General features: G+C 36.4%; 1 protein-coding gene, 2 non-coding genes and 1 pseudogene across 7 annotated transcripts; 3 read left to right on the forward strand and 1 right to left on the reverse strand.

Moving 5' to 3' along the window:
- Positions 1-3,369: 3,369 nt before the first annotated feature.
- Positions 3,370-3,473, reverse strand: LOC112312145 (U2 spliceosomal RNA; annotated as a pseudogene).
- A 1,157-nt stretch (positions 3,474-4,630) lies between these two features.
- CCNB1IP1 (cyclin B1 interacting protein 1) lies at positions 4,631-27,837 on the forward strand. 5 transcript variants are annotated; one of them, XM_045201810.1, is made up of 7 exons: positions 11,271-11,353; positions 13,381-13,508; positions 15,002-15,107; positions 17,543-17,617; positions 20,639-20,970; positions 25,029-25,362; positions 26,883-27,837. In XM_045201810.1, the coding sequence occupies exons 5-7, from the start codon at positions 20,674-20,676 to the stop codon at positions 27,083-27,085; spliced, it is 834 nt and encodes a 277-aa protein (XP_045057745.1). In that variant the 5' UTR covers positions 11,271-11,353; positions 13,381-13,508; positions 15,002-15,107; positions 17,543-17,617; positions 20,639-20,673; the 3' UTR covers positions 27,086-27,837. The 5 variants fall into 5 exon arrangements, with proteins under 5 accessions (XP_045057744.1, XP_045057745.1, XP_045057747.1 ...); XM_045201809.1 differs by lacking the exons at positions 11,271-11,353; positions 15,002-15,107; positions 17,543-17,617 and adding exons at positions 4,631-4,659; positions 7,787-7,963; XM_045201812.1 differs by lacking the exon at positions 17,543-17,617.
- On the forward strand, positions 11,532-11,608 carry LOC112312122 (small nucleolar RNA SNORD126). The gene has a single exon (XR_002975564.1). It is a non-coding gene; the product is annotated as a small nucleolar RNA SNORD126 (small nucleolar RNA).
- On the forward strand, positions 14,341-14,488 carry LOC112312120 (small nucleolar RNA SNORA79). Its single transcript, XR_002975562.1, has one exon. It is a non-coding gene; the product is annotated as a small nucleolar RNA SNORA79 (small nucleolar RNA).

Consider the following 27,837-nt stretch of genomic DNA (forward strand, 5'->3'; position numbering starts at 1 on the left):
AGATGCTCTGGAGAATGCATAGGGAGGAAGATGCTCTGGAGAATGGCAGTTTCACAGCTTATTTTATAAATTACAATCAAAGGAGAAGACATAAAGAAGGTGCACGCAATCCTTTGGTGGTTGATTAAGGGGACAGAAGAAAGCATAGCAGGGAAATCTTTAGGACTAGATAAAAGGCAAAATGAAGAAACACATACTTCTTTTATATTGGTGGGTACAGGATAGTTAATAATTAACATCTGCAGCATTTAGAGAAGGTATGCAGGGAACAAGAAAACAAGGAGGGGTTCTGTGGTCCCATGCTCTGGTGGTCTTGAGTCTGATGCCGCTGGTTGGGACTTTGAGGGACAGAAGAAAAATTACTCTGATATCTGAAAGGTATGTTGTCCTAGATACGTAAGGACCATAGATAGAGCTCACTTAAGGTAAAGATCGACTTTTGCTAAGGAAACCATTAGCCTAGGATGTGACTATCTGCTATGACCTGCCCAGTTAGGAAACTGATCAGTTATCCTGTGTGGTTACTTTTGGTCACTGAACTTGTCAGTCCTGCCATGTGGCCCCTCTGAGTTTGTCAGTTTTATTGCATAATCTCTTTTTCATTCACAATTTGTAGAGTATAAATGTGAGTTTACTGCTTGGCCTTTTAATCATTATATTTGTATTTTTTTTAAAGCTTAAATCATTAGGAAAAAATCTGATATTTTAAAATTTGTGATTGTAATTAAATATTAAAAATTTTTGACTATTAAAATTTATAAAGCACATTAAAACAAGATACCATTTCCATGGATTTACCAGTAATACTCATATTGCATTGCATCATATATTTGTTCAATTTTTGGAAAGGAAAATAGTAGCCAAGTTTCAGGAGATTCCCAGTGCCTGATCGATGGGGAGGAAAGAGAAGAATTATCAGCGTAGGTACTGATGGGATAAGAGGGAAAGGGGAAAGAATTATAAGTCCAGAGAAATAGGAAGGAGTTAGCCAAAAAGCCTGGTGAAGAAGGATTGTGATTAAAACAAAGGGACCTAAAATTGATCCCAGGTATCTCAAGGTCAGGGACTATATGCAACAGGATGAGCCCTAAGGAAGACTTGAAGTGGAATAGAGGTGAAGAGAAAAGTGCAGGACCAGCAGAGATGAACAGAGTAGCTGTCGTGGGAGATAATTAGAAAAAGGGATGAAAGGGTGTTTTCACAGGGTGGGGTGGGGGGAGTTTTGCTTTCTGTAGCTCTTTTTTTGTTTGTTTATAATGGCGCCATCGAGAATTTGGGATAATGGGTTAAATCTGTGATGCTGTATAATGTTTATATCATCTGTTGAGTATAGATGTAATCAAAATGAATTCTTCTGCAAATTCAGGGTGTGTGTGGAGGGTAAGGAGACTGTTGTTTGCCAAGATACACCTCTCTCTTCCCCTGAATTGTAAGAATATTTAGACCTATGGTTTGGGGAGGGGCAGCCTGACTCCTGAATACATCCCAGAGTCATCATCTTGTTCAAGTAGATCCTTGCATAGGTCAGCAAGGTTCTTTGAGGGCAGATGATCTCCTTTATTTAGGGCTAAGCCTGGCCAAAAGTGTCCCATTTAGAGCCACTCAGGGCTCACACATTTTTAATACCCCCTATAGCACTGCAGAGTCAGCTAATTTCAGCATCTGCAATCCAACCTTTCTTCTTTCCTCTCTCCAAGAATCTACTTTAGAGATTGGGCAGCTTTTCCTTTTCAACACTTAGAACACGTGGGGTCCATGAATCTCTGCCTATATATCTTACCTTGGTATTTTAAAGCTCTTTTCTAAACTAGTTTTCCTACAGTGATTTCAGGGAGCCCGGTTTGGAATGTGTAAACCATTTGCTCTGGGATTCCAAAATGATCCACTGGCACACTTCTCTTTAGAAAAGAAAATCTGCAAGGTAATCTTGCTAGTGCTAACATAGAAAATCATGGGTGAGTGTAGATCTGTAGCCACGTGAAATTTAGGAGCAAAAACTGATTTTCATTGCTTTACTTGTATCCAAAAAGAGTTGTATGATGTGCAGACAAATAGAATAGTATAAGTAAACTCATGCAAGCATTTATTTACTTTTTTCATCTCTGCTAATCACAGAAGTGGGTGATGAGCAAAGAAGGAAGGAGAATATGAATTGAGCATGTACTATGGACTAGTCATTATGCTGGATGCTTTCATATATTTGTATATATGTTAGGGAAATAGTGTAACAGAAATCTGGAGCTATCTTTTTAAAGAAATTTGAAGAGTTTATTCAGGTAATGATTTGCAAATAGGGACACGGAGTCCTCGGTTTGAACCAAGCCTATTTTGCAAAGTGGAGGGAATAGGACAGGGTTTATAAAGGCAAAAGTTGGAAGGAGCTGTTGATCAAAAGATGGATTGCTGGGGGAAACAAGACTGTAAACTTACATCATTTGTTTTCTGTTGGTGGGGGCAGCTGAACTTTAAATGGTTGGCTGACTCAGTGATCAAGCTAGTGGGATTGTGAGGTGAGAACAAAGGGTAATATATAATAAAGCATTTGTCAAGTCCTAGTTTCAGTCCAGGACTGTAGAAAGATAAGGCTGTCTTTGAGCACACAATTATAGTACAGGGAATATCATTTAACAATGATGCAAGGAGTACAATTTATCGAACAGTACAATCAACACAGGGTGAGGGCTGCTGGCTCTGAAGGCACTTTAGAGCCCCAAAATATAACATTATGCTCTGCAATCAACTTCAAAGCTCAAGCAGCAAAAATCCAATTTTTTGGCCACAATTTATGATATTAAAGTTCTTACAGGTCCTCAGTAGGTTATTGTTACTGCACAGGGTCTGGTCTGGAGTGGGTCTGCCTCCAGCCCATGGGTAGTGTGTGGTTTCTTGACTTCATGCAGGAAAGATTTCACGACAGAGTCCAGGTGACTTTGAGACTATGGTTATTAAAGCTAGGGACAGTGAAACAAAGGAAGGGCTTGAGATAGAAGAAGCGAAAGGAGAGAGTCTAGGCAGGGCTGTTTTGGCTCTCTAAGAAATAGAAGTTACAATAAAAGAAGTTAGCTCACTGGGAAGTCAGAGAAAAGGGGGGCCTTGGAGGCAGGTTCAGGGGTAAGCCCAGGATGAGCTGCCGCAACCTGCTGTTCCCCTGGTTGCAAGTCTCGTGTGGGTTTAGGAGAAGGAAAGTAAAAAGTTTATGCCTGAGAACGGGCCTCGGCATTATCTAGAGTGAGCCCATACTGGGTCTTTGTTTTGAGGGTTTTTATTTTTCTTTGGCTTGTTGAAATCCTAGGGGAGGTCTCGGGGCAGGGTCTTAACATTAGCTTTTCAGGTGTGTCCTTCAATATGCTGATTCATCAAAAGTGTGTAAAGGGATCAGGGTTATTTATTTATTTATTTTTTGGTTAGTTTCATTTTTAAACTGATAAGAACAGATACTACACTTGATCTTAGCCAAAAGGCGGAGAAGCGATGATTAGTTTTATTTTTAAAGAACATGATTGAAGAGGGACCGGGACCAAGTCTGGTCTGCCCTGGGACGGTCTGGAATGTGTAAACCATATGCTCCTAAGTGTCCTTGGTTAGGGAAGATAAAACCTTGTGATTCATTAGGGAACTTTAAATTACCAAATTGTTTGGCCGTGTTTAATTATTTTGTCTCAGTTCCCCTTATTCCACTTGCTCTAGCTTTTCACTATCCTGCCTCACTATCACCATGATTCACGGGGAAAATTTAGTCTCAGAGAGTTTAAGAAATTTATTCCAGATTGTGCAGCTAGAAAGTATCCTGGAAATGATCACAATTCACATGAAACACATCCCAGAATATCCTCGTGCAGCACCTTGAAATAGAAGTGCTACCTTTCATTTGCTACTGTAAGGGAGAAAACAGTTTTCTTCAACCCCTTTAAGATCCTTGGTTGGACTTGAACATTAAACTGACAAAGAAAGATTAACAGGAGAAAAGCATACAAATTTTATTGAACTTTTGCACAGACATGGGAGATTTCACAAGAGAATGGAGACCCAAAGAAGTGTCTAGAGCAGGAAGCTTTTATATCCTTTAGGCAATAATGAATTTGTAAAAAATTGACAAGTCAAAGGGGTTTGAGCTAGGGGTAATTAATGGTGGAAAAGTAACTAGAAAGAAAAGGGTAAGTTTAATAAGGTTTGTTTATAAGGCTAAATTTTACTTCAAAGCTAAGCCTTTAACCACTAACCTTTTATCCACTAAGCCTGTTAACTTGAATGATACCTGAACTGATCTAGACTGTTTATAATGAAACCTTGCTTAAATTATCTTGCATAAATTAACCTTGTTGAGGTCACAAAGGATAAGAAAATATCCTAAAGGAACGAAAATTATTTTCAGTAGGCCCACCTAAACAAGAATATACATAAGTAGCCTGAGTTAGCTGTGTTTGCTTGTGCTAGGTACATTAACTCAAAAGAAAATTTGATTTAAAAAGTTCATCCTAAAACAGTGCAGGTAGCCTCAATGGTTCATTAACACATAATGAGGGGGTTGGGTTATTTCAATACCTTTGAAGGTAGAGGAGGAGGGAATCTGCCTTTACTCATCAAGCCAATCAGGCTCTGAGGCCACTTCTTAAAGCCACTTCCTGTTTCTCAGCTTTCTCCCCAGTTAGTGGTGGTGTGGTAAGTGTGCCCTTACTTTTGTCCCCTAATTGTTTTGAATTTATCTTCCATTTGACCCATGGGTCCTGGTGGCAGGCCTTTATCTCAAGCCAGCATTGGGGTGTATGTGTTAGTCATAAGGCAATTAAGTTTGGCTGGTGAAGATTGGCGGAAGGCTGTGAAGTGCTCTGCCTGTCTTGATTCCACGTGGGCTCCTGCAATACTGGGTCTGCCTTCCTTTATGAGAGCTGGTGATCTAGGAACAATAGACTCTGCTCCATGTACACAGTGCATGTGTTCCTGGATAATGCCTGGATTCATTTTACTTGCTGGAAAAAGTGTTATTATTAGCCCAGCCCTATTTTGAATTATTTCTCCCTGAGTGAGATGGTAGATCTTGGGAGGACTTCAGACTGCTGTGTCTGCAGGGCCCAGCTCCTTACTGGGCCCGCGGAAGCTGCAGGGGATGTTGTCTTTGCTCAGAGCCTTCCAGTTTTCTTAGACAGACTAAGCAGCAAACTCTGAAATCAGATGATTTTAGTGAGCCCTAAGAGGAACTGCCAGTTTTAATGTGAGGGTGCCCTAAAAAGCTTAAGATGTACTAAAAAAGGTCAGGGGCCTTAGCTTAGTGCAAGGCTAAGCCAAATTCCAGTGCTTCAGTTTACCATTCCAGTGACCTTGTTCTGAGGGCTTTTGAAGGTCAAAATATGTGAAGGCCAGGCACTAGTTGGTATATAATAAATATTAGGTAACTTTTAAAAGTAAGTGATTCATTTATTTAGTATGTCTTTTTTCTCATAAATAGTTTTGCTGAGTGACCTTGAGTGTAATTTCACCTGATTCCCATTTTTCTCTTTAATATACGTTAGTTTGAATAAAATGTTTGTTTTTGTTATCCCTATAGGCAGAAGGTATGAGAAAGACGTAAACTAGTGTATGGAATGTAATAATAGCTAATTGTACAAGGCCTCCCATAATTTTTTATCATTTTCAAGCTTTATTAAATTAATGTGATTTTTTGAATAGGCAATACATTCATGTGGTTCAAAATTCAATAAGGGATCAAAGTATATTCAAATGAAGTCCGCTAAGCCCACTGATTCCTCTCCCCAATAAGTGTTAGCAGTTTCCTGTGTATCCTTCCTGAGCTATTTTATGCAGATATAAGCAAATATATGCACTTACCCTTTCCTCTTCTACATACATACTCTGCCATGTACCTTACTTTTTCTGCCTAAGATTTCCAAATGAATAAATAAAGAGTGACCACATTCTTTATAATGGTTACATAGTCATTTAATGTATGTATATAACCATAATTTATTTAATCTTTATTGTTGGACATTTAAGTAGTTTACAGTCTTGTTATTTCCTCCAAAATGAATAATCTTATACATAAGTCAGTTGTCACATAAAACATTTCAGTTGGGTTTTGATATACGGAATCTGTCAGAAGTAAGGCCTTGAGTGTGGTTGGTAGGGTTATAATATGGTAATAATTTATAGTTTTAATTTGAACATTTCACCTAAAATGTCATATGGTGTTCTTGAGTGTGATATCATTATGTTACAGAATTACGTGCTTATGCTTTTGTATAAAAAAGAGGCATTATTTGTGTTGGATGCTATATACTTGTTTGTAAGGACTCTCAGTGTGTATTGCTTCCTGTTACTTATATTTATTTTGTGCACACACAGTGATGACTAGAAACAAACCAACACCGTAAATATCTTGACTGAGCACTAAAGAATTTTCTATTAAAAGCAATACTATGCTGATGGCTTTTATGTGAGTACCTCTTTGCCCACTTCAGTTTAAGGGATCTAATGCTGAGAAGGAATGGTAACATTAACCAAAGAAAACACGTGGTCTTTGTATTCACAAGGGCAGAAGGAGCATGGGTTCAGTGCTTACTTAGCAAAATGTGTGCTGATACCTTCCTGAAATTATGGTGTTCAATGATAAACTCAGATCTTAACATTGTTAGGAAAAACAGAAATGTTTTTGGGGACATAAATATGCAAAATAAAAAAATTGAAGCCTCTGGGAATTCCTCCAAAGCTATTTTTAAGGTCTTAGAAGGCTAAGATCATGTCTTGTGAAACATCTAGTTTTTCAGTTAGGAAGCCTTGCCAATTGGGAGAAAAATTAGTTGCTTTCTGGTGGAAGTATGATTTTGTTGTTGAGTAACTTTCCATAGGATACATTGGAATTTTCACTATTAAGTAGGGAATGAGGGAAAGGAGGAAGTAAATTCTTTTTCTTAAAAGATGCCAAATGTTGGATTTGGAAGGGACCTTATAAGTGTATGAATGACTTTCCTGGCTTCAAGATTGTTATGAAAAATGTGAAATTTTTAGGCAGAATATATGCATTTCTACTTATTAGGTGGTCGAACTTGGACACTTAATAGAAAAAACATATTAAAGTATTTTATATTTTACCTCATTTAATCTTCACAACAGTTATAAGAAGTAGGTGGTATTTGTCCTCATTTTATAGTAAGGGTATCTGAGGCTGAGAGAAGTTGCATAACTTGCCCAAAGTCACAGCAAATATATAGGGGACCCAAGATTCAAATCCAGTTCTGTCCAACTTATCCATTATCTTAACCACTGAGCTAAGTTACCTGCCATTAAGTCACTAACCTTGCTTACATTATTTGTAAAATGGAGATGACATAGTACTTGCAAAATGAGATATGTGAAAAGTGCTTTATATATTCTAAGATAGGCAAAGTATGAAGTAGGTAAAATATCAAGTTAACAGAGTAGAAGGCTTTACTTCCTCTTGCATCCAGGTTTCTAGTTAAATTAATTCCTGCTATTTTGACCCAAAGCATTTCATTTGCTCTACCAGCAATGTGACTGGTTGAAATGGTGGTCTCTTGGGGTGAACTACATGGGTTAGTCATGTTTCTGTTCACAATACTTTTATTTCACATGCTCTGAGTGAATTTGTCCTGCACTGAAAGGTTTAAACAATCACTATTCTTGGCTAAAATAGCTGACAGTGGCTGGGGAACCAAACTTGGGAGTTTGTTTGTTAGTAGTGCCCTGTAGAGCTATCTGTAAAAGAGAACTATTGCCAAGCAACCAATTTAGCATATACTTCTTCTGCAAAGTTTTGTATTTTCCTTTGCTTCAGGTTAAAGATGGAATCCACTGGAGAAAAAAGACCAGGGTTTTCATCACTCTGTGTGCTAGCCCCAGAAGTGGCACTGTGAAAGCCTCTATGTTACATCTGCTACAGACCCCTTAAAAATCAAGTGGGCTTGGATTTGGACATTCTCAGGAGGAATAGTTACAGGCTGATGGTCCCAAGGCAAGTACTTCGATTCTGACCAAGATATGATGCCTTACAGTGTTCTCTGTCACAGGAATATGTGTCTTTTCTATCTAAAGGAGATAGGAGGTTCTTTGAGTTACTGTATTAACCCAAATTGCTAGACACGTAGTAGGCACTGAGTAAAATTGAGTGGTAGTATAATAAAACAGAAGCATCAGTTGATTTAGTATGAACAGTTTTTAGTTTGTATCAGACCTTCATGAATCATCTGTTCAAGTAAAATGAACCTTTTGGCCATAAGCACCAGTACTTTGAACCACTTCCCACAGAAAACAAAATGAGTGGGTCATTGATTATTTATGGGCTCTTTACAAAATATTTACTGTATTTTGCCATGTATAAGAGTGCCCACATTTTTTGGCCCAAACTTTCAGGAAAATCGTTTGTTTTAATTTTTAATTCAATTATTTATTTATTTCTATTTAGAAACAAAACTGATTATTGTATTCCAGGGTAGTATTTTGCATATGGCTACCATTATTGCTTTCTAGAATTATACTTTTAATGCATAAGTATAAATAAAATAATTAACATTTACATAGGTATGGAATTAGTATTACCCATGTATAATGTTCATCCCTATTTTTCCCCTCAAAAATTTGGGCAGGAAAGTGTGTGTTTCACACGGCAAAATATACTACTTTATACTAATAGTCAGTAAACATGAAGTGGCCTTATGTGGTAGAATGACACTTTCTGAAGCATGACTTCCCAAAGTGTAATGCTCCATGCAGGATTTATGTGCTAGGATGTGCCACATCGGGATTTATGTGCTAGGCTTTGCGCTCTGTGCTAAGACCCCTTTGCAATCTGGGTTTTGTTTGTGAGATGAGACAAATAGATAAGTTGCACCTTTAAATCTATAATTATTCTTCTGTAAGATATATTTGGATCCATGGAGTTTTGAGGTAGACATTAAAACTATAGAAACCTCTGACTTCATGTCTTGCTTCCTGTCTATGCTCCCTTAGTTAATCTCAAATGCTGCTGATCTGAAAATATTTTATATAATTAAAGCATTCTGATGTACTTGCAACCCCTCAGTTTCTTTCCAACCTACAGTACGTTATTGCATTCCAAAGCAAACCATCTTCAGTAGCTCTGCTTCTTATGCCATGTTGAAGTGAAAATAGGGAGCTTTGACAGAATTGGATTTAAATACTAGCTTTTAATATCTAGGTGACATTAGAAAATTTATTTAACTTCTCTGAGCCTCAAATTTTCTTATAAATATAGGTCATTGTGAAGTTTGAGTAAAACAATTTCTATAGTTTTATCAGCTTATTTTAGTCATTCCTACCATTCAAGACACTGCTGTCTCAAAGAACTTTCTGTGATGGAAATGTTATATATTTGTAATGTCCAATATGGTAGCCATTAGCCAAATGTGGATATTAAACAATTAAAAAATGGCTGTGACTGAAGAATTTCTATAAATTTTTTTAAAAAGATTTAATTTATTTATTTTTAGAGAGAGGGGAAGGGAGGGAGAAAAAGAGGGAGAGAAACATCAATGTGTGGTTGCCTCTCACTCACCCCCTACTGGGGACCTGGCCTGAAACCCAGACATGTGCCCTGATTGGGAATTGACCTGGTGACTCCCTGGTTCACAGGCTGGCATTCAATCCACTGAGCCACACCACCCAGGGCAAAGAATTTATTTTTAATTGAATTTTAATGTACATGGCTGTGTGGTATAACCTACTGGACAGTGCGATTTAAAAAAATTGAGAAATAAGTGATATAATATTAGTTTCAGGTGTACAACATGATTTGATATTTGTATTATTGCAAAATGATCATCTCAATAAATCTGGTTCAGATCCATCACTACACCTAGTTAATACATTTTTTTTCTTATGATGAGAACTTTTAAAATCTACTCTCAGCAACTTTCAAATATACAATACAGTATTATAAGTGCAATTTTAAGGCTCATTTAAGACCTACATTTTTCTTCATGCAGTCTTCCTTGCCCAAGGATTCTTTCCTGATAGTACTTCATCTCTCCACCACTTATTTGGTACTCACCATGGACATTAATTTTCATGAGTCCTATTTTTCCAGCTAGATTATATTTGAGGTTAAGAAGTTTTATTTATTTATTTTAAAAGATTTTATTTATTTATTTATAGAGAGAAGGGAAGGGAGGGAGAAAGAGAGGAAACATCGATTGGTTGCCTGTCCATCGGGGACCTGGCCCACAGCCCAGGCCTGTGCTTTGACCTTAATTGAACCAAAGTTTGCAGGATGATGCCCAAGCTACTGAGTCATACCAGTCAGGGTGAGGTTCTAAAGTTTTTCATTTCCACAATGTTGCGTGAAAAGGGACATGATAAAAATATAATTGTTGTAATTTTAGTTAATAAGTTTTAAATGATCATTAAGTATAACAGAAAAAAATTCTAGTTAATAATTGGGTGAAAAATAGGGAACAGTCTGAAGGTGGTCTGCTATGATGAACTTTGTGCCCAGTCTGTTTCCCTTTCAAGTTCAGATAACACTCAAGCTCTGGAAGAGGAAATTAAAATTTCTTATATTGTCATCTTGTGGCCAACTTGGGCTCCAAGTGATGCAAATTTAATTTTGCTATGTAAATGGAAGGTTTTCTTTTGTTTATTGTGAGGGTAAGTTCACTAATAATAAAGGTCAAATACAGTCAATTTTTGGCTCAAATGAAATTGAAACATGCTTTGAAAAAACTGATTATTTTGGATTATTTTCTCATTTGTCTGAATCTTAGCTTCTCTCCCCCACCCACCTCCACACACACTTTTTAAAGGATTTTTGTGAATTTAATGACTGGTTACATGTGTTCTGCAATAACACACCTGTAGAGTTGCCAGGCTGGCTATAACCCATGCCACTGATGCCTCATCTTCCATGTGTTTCTTCCCATGGCTGCCTAGCTCTGCAGCCAGCACATGACTCCTTCCCTTTGCACACCTGTTCCCTTGTGAGATTGTTGACTGTTATAACCTTTCAGAAGTTGGTTAGATTTATTGTACAACTTGGGCTCCAAGTAATGTGAATTAAATTTTGCCCGAACTTTTAAATTTATAGAAAAAGCTGAGCTAGTGTAGAATTTCTGGCCTAATCTAATGTTAACTTTGGGTATTTGATGGCATTTTGCGAATAGATAGGTCCATTTATATTACTGAATGGAAACTCAAATAAAGAATGAACAATTTCCCTTGAGGCTGTATGGGTGTGGAATAGGCTGGTGTGCATTCAAGTCTTATAATCATAACCTTTATGTATTTTTTAATTTTTTATTTTGCACAGATGAGGCTAGGTAGTTGATAGATCCTATAGTTTGACTCTGTTCCTAGATACACTAGAAGATGGATTCATTTAATACCAGAGGTAAGTGTGAAAGAAAAACCATCATTTTTACCTCATTTGGATTTGCAATCACCTAGCAAGTTTTAGGGCTCAGTGTTCTTAGTGGCTAAAATTTGGTAGTTGAAAGAGCCTTAGTTCTAACATTAAGAGAGTTGGCCTGGATTAGGGACAAGGGATGGGCCCTTCACCAGTCATTTACAGTTTGCTATGATGAAATGCATGTTAAGTCTGTGTTTCAGCTGATCATCCTGATTAAACACATGCTCTGAGTAGACTAAAGCTAGGGCAGACACTTGAACTGTATTCTGTGTCTTGGAAGGCTTACTGGGATCTATCCCATGATCCCAAGTAATTCCTAAATCTTTATAAATTTGATGCTACAACACTCCTTTGTGCTTTGATGTTTTGACCAAAAGATCTTTTTGAGATACACAGAATTAGGGTCAAGAATCTTTCATCAAAAAATTCAAACAGAATCTTAAAAACAGCAAGAGAAAAAGACACAGTTACCTACAAAGGAGTTCTCAGAAGTCTATCAGCTGATTTCTCAAAAGGAACCTTGAAGGCAAGAAGGAGCTGGAAAGAAGTATTTGAAATCATGAAAGACAAGTGTTGGGAACCGCCCTGCCTGGTTTCAGAGGCTGTAACCCCTCATGGTTAAGGCTGAGTCAGAGTTGGGACCATAAGCCACTAAGGAGACAAAGCTTGTCTCCCTGGCAGGTGTGCCACCCCTGCCCACTTCACCCTGCTTGGTCCTGAGCTTGGCCAGTTAGCCATGACGGGTAAGAATCCTCAAGGGAGGATCAACCTAAGACAGGCTCTGGTCACGGAAGAGGCCCGCAGGGAAGGACTCGGGGGGGCTGTGGAAAAAGGGGGTGATGGATCCTCGCCCCTCGGCTTTGAAATAGCCTGAGTCCTCATTCTGTCTGCAAGAAGTCTCCTAATCTCTTGGCTGCCTTACTTCCCTTGCCTGACTTAAGCCTGAAGCAATAACAGAGGGCAGTGCAGTCCTGTGCTGGGAGGGGCAGATTCCCTGGGGAATCAGGCCTAACAAAAATACATACATTCTTGTGAAACCTACTTAATTTGTACCCTCAGTTTAAGAGATAAGGGTCCAGACCTGAGATGAGTCTGGCGCCTAAAGTTTTATGGCCCTCTAACTAATTGGCTGTAACTCAGAATAAGCCCTCAAAGTTCTCTGTAAATCTTGTATTGTTTAACCCTTACTGGCTGACAATGATTGATGAGTTTTATCTGTATTCCTATGCGAATGAACCTAAGAAAAGCCCCTGTAGAGAGAGGCTCGGGGCCCTTCTCCCCCTGAGAGAAATGGCCACCTTTCCTCCCCAAGCAGATCGTGTCTTGGTAGTCTTTTTCTTCATCCGTGGTGGAACCGGGGTGGGGGGGGGCTGCGTTAAAGCCCCCCGACAGACAAGGACCTCCATCCAAGATTACCCAGCAAAGCTATCATTTAGAGTGGAAAGGCAGATAAAGTGCTTCCCAGATAAGGTGAAGTTAAAGGAGTTCATCATCACCAAGCCCTTACTAGTCTAAGATTAAGAGAATCCCTGAGTTGGTTAAATCAGTTTGTGAAGATCATATAATGCAACATTATCCAGTCACTTAAAAGTTATGATACAGTTTTACCTTGCTTGAAATGGAAGGGTATTAATAATATGTTAAAAGCAAGTTACAGAGCAATACACATAATCCTTTTTCTGCTTAAACTTTTGCATATACTTATTTACTTAAGAAATCATCTGAAAGGATATACTCAAAATACTGGGGATTGTCTCTGGAATTGGGTCCTATAGGTAATCTTGTTAACCTGTATTTTCTGACTTTATTATATTCGTATGTTCTATAATTTCAAAAGTTATTTTAAGCAGCCTGTATGGGACAGGGTTGTATTTTTTTTTAACCTGTGCCTGCATGTTTCAGCAGAGAATGGAGGTATAATATGAGGGTGAAATATAGGAAATACAAGTAATTCCAAGTAACCTCAGCACTTGCAATACTTTTTTAGCTTTTGGCTATGTCTTTTACAGAAATGAAATTTCAGGAGGCCAGAACTGGATATCAGTTTTTTTCTAGAAACTTCTTTCCCAGCCTTGAAACTCTTGGGTGCTATAAATCCTGGATATACAATAGATGCTGACTACATTTTTCTTTTATGGTAAGGCTTATGTTAAAATTGAGATGCTTTGACATACATATGAATCTTTGAAAATTCACCTTTGACATGGCTGGTTCTGCTAAGGTGCTAAAAATTTAATTTTTTAAAAAGTGAATTAAAGACATTGAGAGTAGCATAGTATAGTAGTTGTACATGAGTTCTGGAGTCAAACTGGGTTCAAACCCTTCCTCTATCACTTAACCAGCTATGTAACCTTGGCAAATTTCTTAACACCTCAGTGTTTTAGTTTCTTTATGTCTTAGAAGAAGAAAATACTAGTATCTGACTCAAAGGAATAGTTCTTGAATTTGAAGATTAAATTAGACCATAATGTGTGGGGCTTAGAACATTGTTAAGCATATGGTAAATGCTCAATAGATGCTTGCTATTTTATCATTGTTCATGTGTATATTTATCTTAAATTTTACACTACCTGGAAATTTCTTATATCTGCATAACACATTGGAGATTCTTTGTTTATTGCTTATGTGCATCTTCCAATTGGCCTCTTCCTCATTATCTTTTACCTTAAAGCCTAATTTGATTCTAAAATTAAGTGAATATGGTAGCAAGGACTATAGTGTGTATCTCTATATAATTGGTGAGATAACATTTTCTTTGGTTAATCATTTTTGCCACTAATTTATCATCTAATTCTTCATTTTGTTTATCTAGCTGGACCAGTTGATATTTAATGGTTCTTTTAGTTCTTGACTGACTCTTTAAAAATTTAGGTGTGATCAAGTGATTCCTATGAGTCATGTGATGTTTTTAAAAACTATTTCTGAGACCATTTATTAAAATGTTTGTTAAAATGGTTGGAGGTAAGCTTTGATGGCTGTTCTTCTCACTGCTTGGAGCCTTAGGTAGTGGGATTTTAGTCCATCATATATTCTAAGCTGACTTGTCTTCACTCAGAGCACCATGGGATAGGTTGGCTGTCTATTAGTGCCTTCTGATTTTTGTAGAGTCAAACAATTACAAAGCAGGTGATAATGCTGGATTAAGAAAATTTACCTGTGGTTAAAAAAAACTAAATTAATTTTAAAACATGAGGATATAGGTTTTCTAAAACTTTTATTTATTTATCTTTAGAGAGAAGGGAAGGGAAGGGAGAAAGAAACATCGATGTGCAGGAGAAACAATGGGTTGCCTCTTGTACGCCCCCAGCGGGGGACAAGGCCTACAACCCAGGCATGTGCCCTGATTGGGAAAAATGCCCTGACTGAGAACTGAACTGGTGACCTTCTTGGTTTGCAGGCCAGTGCCCAATCCACTGAGCCACACCAGCCAGGGTGACATGAAGATACAGTTTATAGAGAACCCTGTGATTGCAGTAGTATTTGAATAGCACTGACCTAGGGCTATGTAAGAAAGAGCTCTAGTGAATTACTGAAGTCATTCATGTTTAAATTTTAAATGGTTTACTCAGTTTTCTACTGAGTGATTATTCACATGTTCAGGGCAATATTAAAAACACTCTTTTTTTGCAGTATGAAGATGAAGATGATTCTTCAAAGAGGGAAGCTGACTTTTCTCATCAGAATCATTTACAGAATCAACTTGCAAAAATATAACAGGCTGCAAACAAAGGAAAAAGTAAAATATTTTCATTTATCATCCTTAGATTCTTTGCTAGATTGTAAACTCTGTGAAAGCAGGATAACTTCCTTATCCTTATCACCTGGCCTAGAATAAATGCTCAAAAAAATATTTGAAATGAATCAAAATCTCCACTGATTTTATTATTTTTTTAATCCCTGGAAAATGGCAACCATTTTAATGAGATTTCAGCAGGACATTTACATGGAATAATTGGGCTATAAATTTTGACTCTTATGTAAAATGTATATATAGGTACATTAAACTATCAGGATACCAGTAAGTCTACTTAAAACTCTTGATGTCTGGTTATGGTGTTTGATCCTTTAAGAGGTAATAAAGAATGGCTGTGAAAACACCCTATGTATGGGAGGAGTAGATATATAAAAACTTTCTGATATTTAATAGAAAATCTTTTATAATGAACATTTTATAGCTTTACTACGTGGATTTTTATCATTGGTTTAAATTGCACATAAGTATGGTTAAAAAGTCATTATTTCCGGTTTATATTTAGTGTTGAAATATTCTCAGTTGTTTTGGCTAAGATAAAGTACAGGGAATTTTTTGCCCTATATACTGTACTTATATCCATGAAGGTATATTTAACATGCAAAGTATATAAAGTACACATTCAAATTTTGGAAGTCTGGTATACCTAATTGTGTTTTGGAATGAAATTTAATACTCATACTTATACTGGAAGCATGCAAATGGTCTGTAACTCTGATAAATTCAGTTAGAATATGAAACCTATTCTTTAGATTAAAATTCTTCCAGTAAAAGTATCAAATTAGTTTTAAAGTAGATGATGCTAACAGTCTAAGATTCAAAGATAATGGGAAGGAAAATTATTATCTCATAATATAGCTGATAAGTACTTAGAATATCTACACAAGATTAAAATTAAGCTTCTGGTAAAAATGTCATGTTGAGGCCCTGGCTGGGTAGCTCAGTTGGTAGCCAGTGTTGTGGGTTTGATCTGCAGCCAGGGCATATACAAGAATCAACCAATGAATGCATAAGTATAAGTACTGCAACAAGTATATCTTTCTCTTCCTTCCTGTCTCTAAAATCAATAAATAAAAATTTAAAAAATATCATTTTTTAAAGGTGAATATAACTTGAAATTAAATGATATTAGTGGTGTATAAGCACAACTTGTTCTGTAAGTTTATCCAGACTCCTTATGTTAAAAAAACTGCATTAAAGAACAAAAGGAGAACTTTATAGAAAAGCAAAGATATGACATTGGAGTAGACATAAACACAAAAAGGAAAGTGATAAATTTGTGTGCCATGTAACTGACAAAAGATTCCATATAAATCAAAGAAATAATCAAAGGATATAAATGTCACAGATGAGGACTCCTGAGTTCACATGAAAAGATGCTTAATCTCACTAATCAGTTACAAATTAAAACAACACTGAGATAACCATTTCACTGCCATCAGATGGGCAAAAAGTAAAACAGAAAATCTGACCCTTCCACGTGCTGCTGGGTCTGGAGCAAAGGGCTTTCATCTTCACTGGTGGCAGTAAAATTTAAGTCATACTTTGGAGTATAGTTTGGCAACAACTAGTCTACTTGAAGATGCTTATACACTAACCCAGTCTCTGGGTATTAGTTTCTACAAGAATGCTTGGCATGTGTGCTCAAGATGACATGTCCAGAAAATTCATGTCAGTATTGTTTTTAACTGTAAAAACTGGGGACCAGTGTCCATTAGAAAATGAATAAATTGTATATTTGTAGTATTTGGTTGTTAAAATGAATACAGAATATGTGTATTAACTTTACATCTCAAAAACAACGAGTTAAAATGGCCAAGTAATATGTGCTATGTGATAAGATTTTAGTTGTTTCATGTTTAGTTAGAACATGAAAACAAAGACTGATATGTACACATATACTGAAGTGTAAAAACATGTATGAGAATGGTAAGCACCCAAGTCTGTCTTGTTTTACTTCTGGAGTGGTAGGAGAAAATGTGGTTTAGTAATACACAGGGAAGCCTTCAATTGTATCTGTAATATGTTCATTAAAATGCATCAGAAGTGAGAAAAGTTGGGGTTTATTAAAGCTTAGTGATGGTCATGCGTACATTTTTTATATGCTTGCTATTTAGTAGTTGATGTTTTAAAAACTTTGGTGAGCCCTTGCTAGTGTGAGCCCTTGCTCAGTTGGTTGGAGTGTCATCCTGTACACCAAAAGTTTGGGAGTTTGATTCCCAGTCAGGGCACATACCTAGCTTGCGGGTTCAATTACCAGTCAGGGCACATATAGGAGGCAACCAATCTGTTTCTCTCTCGCATTGATGTTTCTCTTTTCCTCTCTAAAATCAATAAACATATGAAAAAAAATTAAAAACTTTGGTGAATGGGTCTCTCTATATCTCAGCTTTGACTGATTTCAGTGGTCTTATCTCTAGGAGCCTCCTAGAAACAAGCCAGTGAAGGGTTTATCTCTGCTGTGAGGGAACAGGACACATGCCAACAAGAAGCAGGTTAGTTCCTAGTGTTACAGACTACTGTGATATTAAGACTTTGTAGGGCCCCCTTTATATAGATGTATGTGTGTGTGTGTGTGTATCTATGTCCATATATCTATATATGGATATATATATCTATATATGGATATATATATATATATATATATAGACAGAGAGAGAGAGAGAGAGAGAGAGTGAGAGAGAGAGAGAGAGAGAGGGAAAGAGAGAGAGAGAGAAACTCCTACAGGCTTCTGGCCTAATGGGTTGAGAAGAGGAAATAGAAAATGGTGTGGAGAACATTAGGTTTTGAGAATCAGTGGAATAATCTTAATGAACTAGGAAGGGATATTGCAGAACAAAGGTAACTTGGCTAGGATCACAAAGTTAGGTACTTGTGTTGGTGAGATTTGGATGCTTTGTGTTTTATGACTTTAAATGGCATTGTATCCTTTTGTATTTTAATATTTGTACATTTGGCATAGTCAATTCCAGAAAATGCACAAAAGGCTCAGATAACCAAAGGGTTACATGTTTTACACATGAACGTCAATTTTTTTAATCCAATTTGTACCACTCTCTAAATTGAGTTACCTCCCTAAATTTTCAGAAGATAGACATTTTAGGAAGTGTAAAAAAAGAAAGAAAAGTAATAGAAAGTTATGTAATTAGGATGGGGTTTTGTTTGAAGAAGAAAGGTTTAGTATTACAGATTCACGGCCCATAAAGGCTTTGCAGGGCTTGGTATCCATTATGTTGCTGATTCATTGGATTGCATCTTACAAATTCATACTGGAGCCACATCATCTGGAAAGATGACTACAAAAAACAGCATTAAAGCCTATATCTGGAGGACCCCTCCTCAGTTAAAATCATGCAGTTAATACAGATCAGGAAAAGTAACAGGTAACAGCATTAGGGTCATACAGGTACCAACATTTAAAGAATCACAAGCAGGTCCAGGCAGGTTACCTCAAAAACAGCTGTTAGTGCGTGATCCTGTTGCTTCATTTCAAGTGCTGTAATGAATGTTCTCAATCAAGGAAAGTTTTATTTTGTTTACATCTGTATAGAGGTTGTATAAAAACTGTAATGCAGATTCTCAATCAAGGAAAGTTCTATTTTATTTACATCTATATAGTGGTTGTGTAAGAGCTGGAAAGATGTCCTTTTCAAGATGCACAAAAAATAAAATGGCAGGAGTCTACCTCAACACGGAGTGATAGCTGGCCAATTTTAGGTATGGCACAATTTAGGGGAATTTATTCTGAAACTAAGAAAGCCTGTGCTGGCCAGTTGCTACTCCGCACATTCTCCCAGGACAAACACCTGCATGTACTTGTAGGCAGCGCTGTTAGCTTCTTAACTGGTCGCCTCTGCCCTTCAGAAGACTGACATCAAATGTCACCCCAATTTAAGGTGGAGGGCAGTAAAGGGCACTCAATGACTGTCTGAGGGGCTCCCAATTGGGAAACCTAGACCAGGGTCAGTCAGATTCGTGTCCGCACAGCGCCTGAAACACGCATGCCCAGTAGGTGTGTGGCCCAAGTCAGGGTGCCACAGCAGGCAAGTCCCAGCATCATGAGCGGCTGGAACTCTCGTGCCCACCTCCCAGCAGGCTCCGGGGCGACTCTGCGCATGCGCTCTCTTACGTAGCAGCGGAGTGAGTTCTTTCTGGTGGTGTGAGTTGTGGAGGCAGCCGCGTTTTCCCGCCTTTTTTTTTTTTTTTTTTTTTTGGCGCCTCAGGTTAGGTATGTAATTAGAATTATTTCCTCTGACTAGTGCAGAAAACAGGCTGAGAATTTCAGAATGATGTTGCTGTGAATCTAGGCCTCAAAAATTTGGCTCTCCATAAGTTTGCACAGCTCACTATATTGCCTCTTTCCTTCGTCTTGTGGGAACTTTGGAATGAGCTGCACCTCTCGCTCTTCCTGAGAAGGGTCTCAGCTTCAAAACCGTTTCCAGCTCTTCTGCTTCCCTGTTGCCCATTACCCTTCTGGAGGTAAAATAGGCCTCATAATAAGGCTGCAGGTGCCATGTATGTGTTGGAGACCCACAGTGCGGGGACATTTGGGGTAAAGGTGTCACAGCGTCTTTGCTCATCCCTATGACCTAGCCAACATTCTTGACAGAATTTTTCATTTGAGAACGAACCCTTTTTTTTTTTTCTTGGTGTCTAATTGGGGTGTGTGTGTATTTTATATATTTAAAAATATGTATATATTTTTAATAATATATGTCTTATTTTAGTATATCCAGAAGATTGCTGCCTGGTGTAAGTTAGTAAAATTCCAATGAGAGTAGACAGTATAATTGAAAAGTAACTTTATCAAGAGTATATTTGGTTTTACAAATATTTTAAATAGACGCATAGTGTTGAATAGTATTTATATTAACAGATGAATTGTTGATCTCATGATTTAAAAACATCTGCTTTTATACAGATTTTCATGCTACATAATGGTCAATTATTTAGATGAATTAGGTTAGTTTCCATTTAATACTATAGGGTTACTACTACTATGTAGGTAAAGAATCTGAGAAATCAGCATATATGAAAAACCTTAAAATAGTTTTCACAGAAGAATGCTGAAATCAGTTCCTGGACTTTTATATCTTCCAAGTGTGAGAAGTAAAACTAAAATATTCTTGCAAATTATGAATGGGTAATAAATTTGGATTTTTGTTTATGTATTGAGAATGATAAAAAGCACTAATTTAATTTTTTATTAGTTTGTTCCTTGTAAACTTTCCTAAACATTTTTCCCCCATGTACATATTATTTTTGATTTTACTAAGATTTGGAATTACCTATGTCTTTGACTGTTTCATTAAAATTTTTTCAAGACCTTTGTAGTGGTTTGCAAAAAGGAGTACCATTAATATGGTTGAGTGACTAAAATCAATATATTAATAATATATTAATTATCATGCAAAAACAAATATGCATTATTATCATAAAATTAGAACTTTCTTTGTTGCTTATATATTTTTTACTGCAATTTGATTTATTTGATGTTTTCATTTACTCCTTATTAGGATTCATTTCAGAATTTGGGACCTCGATATCTATTATGTCTTTGTGTGAAGACATGCTGCTTTGTAATTATCGAAAATGTCGCATCAAACTCTCTGGTTATGCATGGGTCACTGCCTGCTCTCACATTTTCTGTGATCAGCATGGCAGTGGTGAGTTTAGTCGTTCACCAGCTATCTGCCCTGCCTGCAACAGTACCCTTTCTGGAAAGCTAGATATTGTCCGCACGGAACTCAGTCCATCAGAGGAATATAAAGCCATGGTACTGGCCGGTCTCCGACCTGAAATTGTGTTGGACATTAGCTCCCGAGCACTGGCCTTCTGGACATACCAGGTTGGTGCTTAGGCTAGTTTCTTTGGAGAGTGTGATTTGAGGCATATGTGGAAATTTCCAATTTTTTTTCTTCACTTGTTTTTGTATTTATTTTTTATGAATCAATGGGAAACTTTCTTGTTAATAAATTGTTTTCTTCAAAATTAATGTTTATTGTTGAAAATCCAAAAGAAAGAACATTTTAAAAAACCATAATTCCATCACTCAGTGATAACATTGTTGATATTTTGTGTATTTTTACTTTTTCTGTATTTAAAATATAATTATATATTTTTGTCTTTACAAAAATAGGATAATACCACACATGCTGTTTTTGTGGCCAGAAGTTGACTGTATATTATGCATATTATGAAAATTGTATTGAATATTTTAAAGTAAATTTTCTATGATCATAATTTTAATGGTTGCATTATATCATAAATTATTTCCAAGTTATTAAAAAATGCTGTGGTGAGCATTTTTCTTTTCTTTTTAAATATTATTTATTTATTTTTAGAGGGATGGGAAGGGAGGAAGAAAGAGAGAGAGGAACATCTGTGTGAGAGAGAAACATTGATCATATGTGCCCTGACCAGGGACTGAACTCACAACTCAGGAACGTGCCCTGACTAGGAATTGAACCTGCAACCTTTTGCTTTATGGAACAACACCCAGCCAACTGAGCTGCATCTGTCAGGGCATGATGAACATTCTTAACATCAAATTCATGGCATTTCAATGTTTTTTTTTAAAGACTTTATTTATTTATAGAGAGAGGGGAAAGGAGGGAGAAAGAGAGGGAGCAAAACATTGATGTCTGAGAGAAGTATTGATTGGTTGCCTCTCGCATGTGCCCAAACTGGGGACCTGTCCTGCAACCCAGGCATGTGCCCTGACTGGGAATCAAATCTGCAATCTTTTGGTCTGCAGGTGGGCGCTTAATCCACTGAGCCACACCAGCCAGCTGCCAGGGCTCTATGTAATCATAATTTAATGATTGTATTATATTATACTTTTTCTAGGTTATTAAAATGGTGTATCATCATTTTTGTCATCAAATTCACAACTGTAATTCTTTCCCTTTATGATATCTGCCTTTGGTGCCTCCTTAGAAAAACCTTCCTTGGAGAAAGAAATGGAGAACTTTAACCATATCCTTGATTTATATTTTTATATCTTTCATGTGTATTTATAATAATGCTTCTTAAAGGTTTTATTTGTCATCTGTGAGGTAAATAGTTTCATTATATTATTTTGGGCAAGATGTGTCCCTTACATATTCCTGTATCATCTTATGGTTACCTTTATTGTATTATTAATACTATATTATAATTACCTACATACTTGTTCATCTCCTCTAGTTGGGAGAGTTCTTTAGGTTAGGTTTGAATTCCTGTATATCACTGGGTCCTCAGTTACTATCATAGTTACTGGTCTTAAGTCTCAGTAAATAGTTGACTGAATGAACAGACCTTGTATATTAAAGTAGATTAGTATTTGGGGGTTAGTATTTGTTGAACATGTACATGTGATACTGTTTCCATTATTTCAGATATGGAGGAAACCAGTGAATGGGTTAGTAAGGTAGCTAGAAATGAATTTTCTTTACGTCATTTATTTATTTATTTTATTTAGTCATTCAACATATTTTTTGAGTCCCTTGAAACATTTATATTTCATGCACCTTCTTAAGTGCTGGGTATACAATAGTGAACAAAGCGTGAGTTTCAAGAATGCTACAGTTTGGTGGTGCTGAACATTAAGAAAAAACAGCAGACATTTACAATATACTTTTAATGTCTACAATAATAAGGGAAGTATAGAGTGCTGTGAGACCACATAGTAGGGACAAGTAATCCAGACTTGGTGGAGTTATATCCAACTATATAAAATAGACAAATTCAAATGGTTAAAAAAAAAGGAGAGCATTCAAATTTCACTTTCTTTCAATATTTAAAAGGATAGTGAATCCAAAGATATGCCAAAATTGGTTTCTATGTGTAGTAAGTTGTTTTTGGTTATGTCTTTGGCTATGTAACAAACTTAGTGGCTTAAAATTACATGCATTTATTATCTTAGTATCTGTGGATCAAGAGTTCAGGCTTGGACTCTGCTCAGGGTCTGACATGTAATCAAAATGTTGACAGGGGCTGCAGTCTGTGAACCTTGACTCAGGAAGGATATATTTCCAGGCTCAAGTGGTTGTTGCCAAGAGTCACTTCCTTGTGGATTATTAGACTGAGGGACTCAGTTGTTGTTGTTTTTAATGGACTTTATTTTTAAAGCAGTTTTAGGTTCATAGCAAAATTGAGGTTCAGACGTTTCCTGGCCTACACTGACATATCACTATCATCCAAAGATCGTAGTTGACGTTAGGGTTCTCTCTTTGTGTTATACATTCTATGAGTTTGGACAAATGTATAATGACATGTATGTTACCATGATGATATCATACAGAGTAGTTTCACTGCCCTAAAAATCCTCTGTGTACCACTTATTCATCCCTTCTTACCCTCAAGCACTGATCTTTTTACTGTCGCTGTAGTTTTGCCTTTTCTAAACTGTCATATAATCGGAATCATACAGTTTGTAGCCTTTTCAGACTGACTCCTTTCACTTAGAAATAAGCCTTTAAGGTGTGACAGTTTCTTTTTCTCAAAATTTCTTTGAGTAATTTTCCATTGCATCACAATTTATTTATCCATTCATTTACTCAAGGACATCATGGTTGCTTCCAAGTTTTGGTAATTAATGAATAAAGCTCCTGTAAACATCTGTATACAGGACAGAAGTTTTCTACTCCTTTGGGTAAATACCAAGGGACATGATTGGTGGATTGAATGGTAAGAGTAAGTTTAGTTTTGCAGGGAACCACCAAACTCTTCCAAAGTGGCTGTAACATTTTGCATTCCTACCAGCAATGAATGAAGAGTTCTTTTGGCTCCACATCCTTACAAGCATTTGTTGTCATTGTTCTGGATTTTGGCCATTCTGGTAGGTGTGTAATGGTATCTTATTGTTATTTTAATTTGCATTTCCCTGGTGACAGGCGATGTGTAGTATCTTTTCATTTTCCTATTTGCCATCTGTGCATCTTAATTGGGTTATTTTCTTATTGTTGAGTTTTAAGGATTCTTTGTATATTTTGGGTAACAGTCTTTTACCAGATATATCTTTTGCAAGTATTTCTATTGTCTGTGGCTTGTCTTTTTATTCTCTTGACATTATCTTTCACAGAGCAGAAAATTTTAATTTTAATAAAGTCCAGCTTATCAGTTCTTTCATAGATGCTGCTTTTGGTGTTATATATAAAAAGTCACCACCAGACCCAAGGTCATTTAGATTTTCACCTATGTTATCACTTAGGAATTTTATAGTTCTATATTTTATATTCAGGTCTGTGATCCATTTTGAGTTAATTTTATGAAGGGTGTAACATCTATGAGTAGATTCATTATGATCTCAGTGTTTTGCTGGCTATTGCTCAGAGGCTGCTCTCAGTTACTTGCCTTGTTGGCCTTCCCAGCTGGTTGCATGCTTCCACAAGGCCAGCAAGAGAAAGAGGTTGCTAGTAAGACACATCTTATATTCTTATGTAATGTATTCATGAAATGACATTTGTCATTTTTTTTCTGTGTTTTAGTCACAGGTCCCATCCACTCTTGGTGGGGGGGGGGCAGAATAAGTACCAAGAGGCAGGGATAATTGGAATTGGATAATACTTATAATCTGTTCTCCACAGTATGGTTTACTTGAAACATAGGATTGTATTTCTTAAAAACTTTTGGACTATATATCACTTGCTGAGGTTAGACAAATACCCACTTCTTTTGTTGGTGTAATGGTAGTGGTTTCAGAGTATTCCTCCAGATTTTCTCCTATGCATTTAGGGACATAAGGTATTATTTTCTATAATAATCATCCTATTATATATCCTGATTAACCTTCTTAACCTGGTTCTAAACATTAATTATACTCCAGGATAAGCATTTTTTTCTTTTTGCATTTGTGTAAAGTTTTACAATATAGAACTTTTGTTTTGTTACCTTAAAAATCTTTTTTTCCCTCTCTTGGGACAGGTACATCAGGAGCGTCTCTATCAAGAATACAAATTCAGCAAGGCTGAGGGCCATCTGAAGCAGATCGAGAAGATATATACTCAGCAAATACAGAGCAAGGATGTAGAATTGACCTCTATGAAAGGAGAGGTCACCTCCATGAAGAAAGTGCTCGAAGAATATAAGAAAAAGTTCAGTGACATCTCTGAGAAACTTATGGAGCGAAATCGTCAGTATCAAAAGCTCCAAGGCCTCTATGATAGCCTTAGGCTACGAAACATCACTATTGCTAACCAGGAAGGTACCCTTGAGCCATCCATGATTTCACAATCTGGTATTTTTGGCTTCCCATTAGGTAAGGAAAGACATGTAATTAATTATCTATCATCTGTTCTTTAAATCAGTGATTTTTTACATTGTGTTCTGCATGTTGCCAAGTAGTCAATGGAGACTTCAAAGACTCTGGATTCTTCATCTATGTCTCATTCTGTACATCATTGCTTTATCTATTGCATTCGCTTATGTTTAAGTCACAGTTTCAGAGAGTATATCTCTTCAAAATAAAATGTTGTAAATTGTTACTCTAAATGAGAGCTATTTAGTTGTAGTAATAATAATAGTATTTGCTGCCTTTTGATTCCTTACCAAGTGCTAGGTATTGTTATAATTCTATATGTATTCATGTTATTTAAATAATTTTGTAGGGTAAATATTATTATCATCCCTATTTTACAGATAAAAAAACTGAGGTACAGAAAGTTTAAATAAATTGGTCAAGGTCACAGAGCTCCCTTCAGAGCCCACACTTTTAACCATTTGTGATCCACCAAGAAGGCCATGTTTCACTTGCTTTCGCAGGGTAATGCTGATTGCACAGTTCTTAAGTTATTGTGGGTTGTTGGGTTGATTTTTTTGTTTAGTCATCCATTCATCAATTATTTATCAAACATGTTTTATGTTCTAGGTTGCTAGGAATAATTCTAGGCAATGAGGATGTAAAGATTATGCAGATAGGATTCGTGTCCTCTGGAAGTGCACATTCTAAAGTGATACTATTAGCCCTCTTCTGCCTGTTAGGTGCCTTTGCAGATGCAGTGAATCAAATATTATTGTATATGGGCATTGTATGTCTATTTTTTCCTTGTCACTATCCACATTTATTTTGATTTCTTTCATATTCACCAGTTCTTTTCTGTTCCTCTTTTTGTGCACACTTACCTTTTTACTTTCACCTCTTTCTACCATTTTTGGCTTGAAGCAGATATAGTCAGCATTCTCCTTTAGTTATGTGTTCCTTTTAAAAGCTGTGGAAACCCAGGGGGGATCCAGTGGAAGTTGTTAAATGCTTATTTAATCAGATATATTGTCCGATTTTTCTTAAGGCTATTCCAATTGATCTCAGGTCATGAGTATGTGCCAGTTTTTCAAGTTGTCATATATCTTCTGGAGTATTTATGGCAATCTTAAAAAAAATTACTGTTAAAGAACCTGGGACAAAAGATTTTATATACACACATACACACATATATTCTATTCCTTTGAACTAGATTATATAACAAATAAAATTATTTTATTGTAAATTCTAGCTCTACTAAAAACATATTTCATTGTGTCAAATTACTTTTGGTGATGAGGTGATGGTTATAATTAGAAACTGCATCACAGAAGAAGGTATAATAATATATCCTGTGGTCAGGGAGAGGGTTTGGGGGCCATTAATGGTCCTTTCTTGATCCAACATTAGTTTTATATTTTATCCATCTTGTATGAGTAGTTCTGTTAAAATATCTATTGAATGACTTTTGTCTTTTGGCCCTAAATATCTGTAAGTAAATAGATGTTTAAGTTTTTACCTCTCTTTTTTTTTTCCTCTAGGGAACAAATCCAAATTTCCTTTGGACAGTACACCAGTTCAAAATCGTGGTGGTGGAGATGGAGATTTTCAGTTCAGACCATTTTTTGTGGGTTCTCCCACAGCACCTGAACCCAGCAACAACTTTTTTAGTTTTGCATCCCCAAGTCGTGAATTAGAGCAGCAACAAGTCTCTAGCAGGGCCTTTAAAGTAAAAAGAATTTAATTCACTTTACAGATTGTTTCCCTGTTTAGTTTCAGTGACTTCATTTAGCAAACAATCTTTATTTTAGATAGGAGTCACCAACTTCTCTGAGCTATTAAGTCTTTGAAGTTGTCTTCACATTTTTAAGAAACTCAGTGGCACTGAGGATGGCTTTACAGTCTGATTTCTTTTTCTGTTTCCATTATTTAAGAGCATGAGCATTTTATGAAACTCAATTTCATTGGGAACTGTTGAGTTTTTACTAGTAGTGGAAAGGTCACAATATTATTGGATATTTTGTAGATCACAATATGTTTCTGTCTGAGCTATTTCTGACTGAGCTACATGTTTATGCATATGCATAAAAGCACCTATATCATATATATACATGTCACTTTGGGTTTTGGCATTTATGCCTATATATGTGTTCTTTTATGTTGATATTTTGCTATATTGCCAATATATTTATGTGAAGATTTTGGCCTCAGGAAATGATAAGGAGTGTCTGTAGTTTGTTATTTGTGTTTATACATTTATTTCTATATATTTATGTATTTGCCCTTGTATTAGCTTGTTTGGAGTGTTTGTGCTTATGTCAGTGAATGACAGTACACTTTGATATACATATGATCAGTCCTTATTTCTATTTAAAAATAGTTTACATTGATAAAAGTTATTTTGTGAAGATGATTTTTGACCATTTATTTAAAAATAAAATTGCTCTTTCTTTACTGTTTTGCCAGCTGTTATCTTGGGTTTACTTATTTAGGAAT

The sequence above is a fragment of the Desmodus rotundus genome, chromosome 7 (assembly GCF_022682495.2).
Source record: "Desmodus rotundus isolate HL8 chromosome 7, HLdesRot8A.1, whole genome shotgun sequence".
Taxonomy (NCBI): Eukaryota; Metazoa; Chordata; class Mammalia; order Chiroptera; family Phyllostomidae; genus Desmodus; species Desmodus rotundus.